This window comes from Monoraphidium neglectum (genome assembly GCF_000611645.1).
Source record: "Monoraphidium neglectum strain SAG 48.87 unplaced genomic scaffold scaffold04101, whole genome shotgun sequence".
In the NCBI taxonomy this organism is placed as follows: domain Eukaryota; kingdom Viridiplantae; phylum Chlorophyta; class Chlorophyceae; order Sphaeropleales; family Selenastraceae; genus Monoraphidium; species Monoraphidium neglectum.
In genome coordinates this window covers 1-5,056 of record NW_014009528.1, presented here as the reverse complement: position 1 = coordinate 5,056, position 5,056 = coordinate 1, and the positions used below count along the sequence as shown (strand labels likewise).

General features: G+C 64.6%; 1 protein-coding gene across 1 annotated transcript; it reads right to left on the bottom strand.

The window, feature by feature from the left end:
- Positions 1-1,464: 1,464 nt before the first annotated feature.
- On the bottom strand, positions 1,465-4,113 carry MNEG_13867 (hypothetical protein; the record flags this gene model as incomplete). The annotated part of the gene is made up of 7 exons (XM_014037661.1): positions 1,465-1,477; positions 1,586-1,884; positions 2,305-2,673; positions 2,923-3,015; positions 3,364-3,533; positions 3,741-3,807; positions 3,985-4,113. Coding segments are annotated over 7 exons (1,140 nt in total), but the record flags the coding sequence as incomplete, so codon positions are not given.
- Positions 4,114-5,056: the final 943 nt, after the last annotated feature.

The window sequence follows — 5,056 nt, the reverse complement described above, 5'->3', positions numbered from 1 at the left end:
GGGGGGGGTGACGGGTGTTGCGTTCAAGGTGGGGCCAGCACGGGGCAGCAGCGCCCGTGCAGCTGTTGCGGTCGCGGTGTGCGGGCGGCACGGCTGGTCGGCTGTCCCAAAGAAGTATCAGCCCTGGCGGTGAATCAAACCGTGGAGCTGCTCAGGAAGTCATGGTGCCCGGATCAACCGTCGACCCCTCTTGCTAAAGCTTGTCCTGGCAACCGCACTTTTGGGTGCACCCCCCACACAAACACACACACCACCAAAAGCGCTCGTGTCCACGCACCTTGGCGGCCGCGTTGGGCGCGCAGCTGTGGTTGCAGCAGCTGTGCAGCGCGTAGAACGCAGTGCCCTGGACCCCGCAGGCCAAGGGGTCGTCTCCCAGCGCCAGCTGCAGCGGCTCCAGCTGCGTGATGACAGGGGTGGGGGTGGGCCGGAAGGGGGCTGGGTGGCGGTGGGCACATGTGCATGTGCGTGTGTGGCAGTGGGGCACGTGCGCGGAATGAAGGGCTGTTGCAGGTGTGTGCATGGGGCAAAGGACGTTGACGAGTCCCAATCAGGTGGTGTACGCGAAGGTGAGCAGGTGGGTCACCCGCACAAGGCGGTGGGCACCGCTTTGGCCGTGTCCGCTGCTGGTCGGGAAGTAACCCAGCGCATGCGAGCCTGCAGGGCCCGCGCGATGGAAAGCAGCGACAGCAGGCAGCATCCCTCAAAAGGCCACGGCATGCGTGTTCCGCTTATCACACCCGTCCCCACCGCCGGCCGCGCCCGCTCGCCTGCCGCTCGAGCTCGGCCCTCTCCACTGCGTCTGGCAGCGCGGCCGCGTCTCGAGGCAGCGCCAAGTAGCTAGCCGCGGGGGAGGGCACGTTGATGGCCAGGTTGTTCTGCTCAAACATCCCTATTATGCTCGCATACACCTGCATATCAAGGTCAGACGTTTGCAAGGCCAAAGCAGTGGGGTCCATAAGGCCAGGGGTCTGCAAGGCCAGAGGTTTCTCAGGCTAGAGGAGGGGGGGTCCAGGGACAGGGTGTGTGTGGGCCAGCGGGCCGACGGGGCAGCAGTCAGGGCGGTTGCCAACCGACATATGAGGGCGGTGCAGTGGGGGCAGGGTTGAGGGCACGCTTCCTGTGGTGCCCAGGGAGAGGGCATCTGCCGCTTGCGAGCGTGATTGCAGTGCGTTCCGTGGCGGGCGCCGACGCGTGGCACAGACCAGGGCACAAGGCAACGCAGGTGCTAGGCGGCGGCGAGGCGTGCGCGGCGCTGCTGCTGCTGCTGCTACACAAAATGATGACTCACAGACACCAGGATGGGGGTGGGCCCACCTCTAGCTCCAGGAGCTCAGGCCAGGGCACCTCCACCCAGGCGGCGCGCAGCAGCCGCAGGGACGATGACGTCATCTCCCTTGAGAGGGACGCGCGGGGCGCGGTGCGGCGCGGCGCGGCGCGGGGCGTCAGACGGGCCTCTGGCGGAGGTCATTGATGGTACCTGCTGAGCACAAATTGCACCAACGGCAGACAAGGCAGCACCCAAAGCCACTTCACGTCAGAATGCAAGACCCAGCCTGGCCGTCACCCAGATCACCAGGGCCCCCACCTGATCTGAGCCCTGAGCTCCTCCTCATCCTCCCCCTCCTCTGCCGCCACCACGTCCCAGAAGGGCGCCTTCTCGGCGACAGCGAATTGCAGCCACGTGCGCTGCAGCGCCTCGTGCCTGAGCCGGGGCTCAGCCTCGGCCGCACCTGCGCTGTAGGGCGCCTCCACAGCCGAGGCAACGACGCCTGAAGCCTGCTGATCTTGCTGCCCCTGCTCCTGCTGCTGCTGCTGCTGCTCCTGTTGCTGCTGTTCCTGCTGCTGCTGCTGCTGCTGCTGCTGCTGCTGCTGCTGCTGCTGCTGCTGCGATGCCAGGGTTTGGTATTCCTCATGCGCCCTCACAATTGTCATCGCGAGTATCTGCAGCCGACGTCAAAGATAGGCAGGAGGGGTCCCCAGGGGGTGGCAGTGTGCGGGAGAGTGGATGCGGGGTCGCCAGGGAGGAGCGCTTGGGAGCGCGCGTCATGTCAGCCGCCACCAGGCTGCAGGAGTTGCGGCGGTGCAGTGGGAAACAAGCGCTGGGGCATGCAGAAACTAGCTGCCGCGTGGCCCGTGCTTGCAGTCTGGACAGCCAACGGGCAGCACGGCAGATACAAGCACACTTCAAACAGCGGCAGCAGCATCAGCAGCAGTTGCAGCAGCCGCAGCAGGGCACCTCTCTCGTCCATGCCCAGGTGGCCGTGCCTCTCAGGGGCACCGAGGGCCCAGAAGCTGCCGCCCCACCTGGGCAGCCAAGCGGAGCATGTCGTTCGCCTCGTCAGCATCCTCCAGAAACGCCGCCAGCCGCGCCCGCCGCAGCCGCACGCCACACACCACCACCTCTGCCGCGGCCCCGCCGCCCCGCCGGCCGCCGCTGCCGCCGGCGCCGCCGCCGCGGGATGAGCTGCGGGCGGAGCCGCCTGCGGCTCTGCGGCTGGCAGCCCCCGCTGCCTGCACCCTCGCCTTGCCCTTCCCCTTCGCGTCGGTCTCGCCACCGCCGCCACCGCCGCTGACGTCACCAATTGGGCAGAGGAGGCAGTGGTACTGCTGCCAGGCGGCCTGGGCGCAGGCTGTACTGCAGTACCGCTCCTCGCAGCCGCCCATGCAGGGGACCTGCGCCCGTGCGGCCGTGGGAGGGGTGCTGAGGGCGCTTGGCTCCACCGATGGGTGTCAAGAGCGCCATCAGATTGCAGGCCACACATCGGCAGGTCAGGTGAGGAGAAAACCCAATGTGTGGGCTGCATACGACAAGCGCTTGGTCAACAAGGGGCGCCCTCACATCTGCTGGGTTGCTGCCCAGATGTTGCAAGCAATGCCAGAGGGGAAGCTGCTCGCGCATGGAGGAAGCTTCTCGCTCCTCACCGCCTGAGGGGTGCGGACCAGCTCACTGCGTGGCAGCTGGTGGGTGCCATTGATGAGTCCCTCCAGGGTTTTGGAGTCAACAGCCGCCTCGATCTGGGCGAGGACAGGGCCCCGGGGGGGGGGGGGGGGGGGGGGGGGGGGTGGGGGGTGGGGAGCGGGCAGCCGGAGTGCAAGGCGCATGCAGGGGGGAGAGCGAGGACGGGGATGTGTAGTATGGATGGGAAAGGAGGGGACGAGATCAGGGCGGGTGATTGGGTGGAAGGGGCGGACGTGGCTCCTGAGATGGTTGCCCTACTAAGGAAGGGTGCGGGCAACCGGAACCAGAGGGGTCGGCCGTCGAACGCTTGGGTCCCAGAGGCGTGAGATGGTTCAAGCTTGCGGCCTTGATTTGGGGGCTCAGGCGGCGAAACCAGGGGTAGCGACGGCAAGCAAATCCCTCACCAGCTGCGCCTTCTGGGCAGCTTCCAACGGGTCCACGGCCTCGTCGTCCTCGTCATCGTCGCTGCCGCTGTCACCGCCGCCGCCGCCGCGGGCGTCCCGCTCGCCTGTCGCGCGGCTGATGCGTCCGATGGCCGTGCAGAGCAAATCTGCCACGCATTTCTCAGGCGTCACTGCGGTGGGGAATGCGTCGCCGGGAGTGTGAGAACCTGCAGCTGAAAATGTCAATCGCAGAGGAGGAGGGTTCATCGCAGACTTTCCCAACCAGATGTTTCTTTGAAGCACGGCCATCGGCACCAAGCTGCAGGTGAAACAGAGGGTATGTGAGGGGAGCGGGTTCTGCTGTGCCTGAAAACCTTCAGGTGCCGGCTGCTCCCCACCTATGGCTCTGAAACAGTGGGGGCAGGCCGGGACGTCCGCTTTGTTCTCCGCATGCTGAACGCCGGCCTGCAGCAAGGGAGGTGGGACGCAGCATACACCCACGCGCTTGCGCTTGCAGCAAGACAGCGCTGCAATGCCTGTGCTGCACGCACGCAGCTCACTTGATGCGAGGTCGCGCTGTGGAGCCGAGATGCTTTCACCAGGTACTGCTTCGTTGCTGAGCCAGAAAACGGCGTTGCTCACCAGTGCTCGCTCGGCAAAAACGAGGTCCCCTTCTTTGATATCACTGGTGACAAATATGCCCTTTCCCTTGCCGCCGCCGGCGTCCAGGCGCACCTCCAGCGGCAGGGGTGGGGACTTGCTCGCAAGCAGCTGCAGCGGGGAACGGCATGGGCGGTGCGAGCAGCAGCGGCGAGTGCGCATGCTCAATGGTTGAGCCTCCGTCCTGGCTGCATGACAAGTACGCATAGTAGAATATCCATTCGATCGCACCCGCTCGTGATAACCTGCTGCGTCCTTCTGAGTGGGCGGCCGCAACAGATGATCTGCCATCGCCTGCAAACTACAGAGCTTTCAATTTGTGGAACGCCACAATTGAAAGCGTGTCGTGAGCGCTTCGTCCTGCTCTGCATCAAGGCGGGGTGACTCCAGTGACAAACCACAGTGACGTGTCAGGGGCGCTCAGTCCGACTGTGTTCGGGGGCTGGCTGCACGGGCAAGCACGCTGCCATTTTTGGACAGTAGACCCTGGAAATTATGCATCACTTTCACATCCACCTTTCCGTTCCTCATAGGGCCTGTGTCCCAGCACACCCGGAGTCAACTGCTGCGGTCAACTCCTGTTCTTGCTCCATATTGCTGCAAACCCCGCACACCCTTAAAGGTTAAGATGCACACATTGACCACCTGCACCCGCCGATGAAGCCAGCAAGTTCAAAGCCATTCCTTTCTACACCGTGTACAATCGTCCTTGACTGGCGACTCATCGCCATGCCGGAGAAGGTCAATTATGGAATGCTGGCCACCAACAATGGGTGGTCGCTCCAGCTCGATCAAAGCCCGCGCCGCGTGAGCCGCAGCGCACCCCCACTGCCTCAAAGCAGAGGACAAGCTGTCTGCCAACGCTGGCCCCATCCCATTGAGCACCCACGCTTTGCCATTGCTTTCAGTGCTCGTAGATGCCCTGCAGGTAAGGGGGGGCGCGAGGCACACAAGAATAAGACGCCGCTAGCCCCGCAATCTTGGGAGCACTGCCGATCCCCTTCCTCCAGGCGCCAAACCTGTGTTCCAACCGCTTTAATAACTTTGCTAAGAC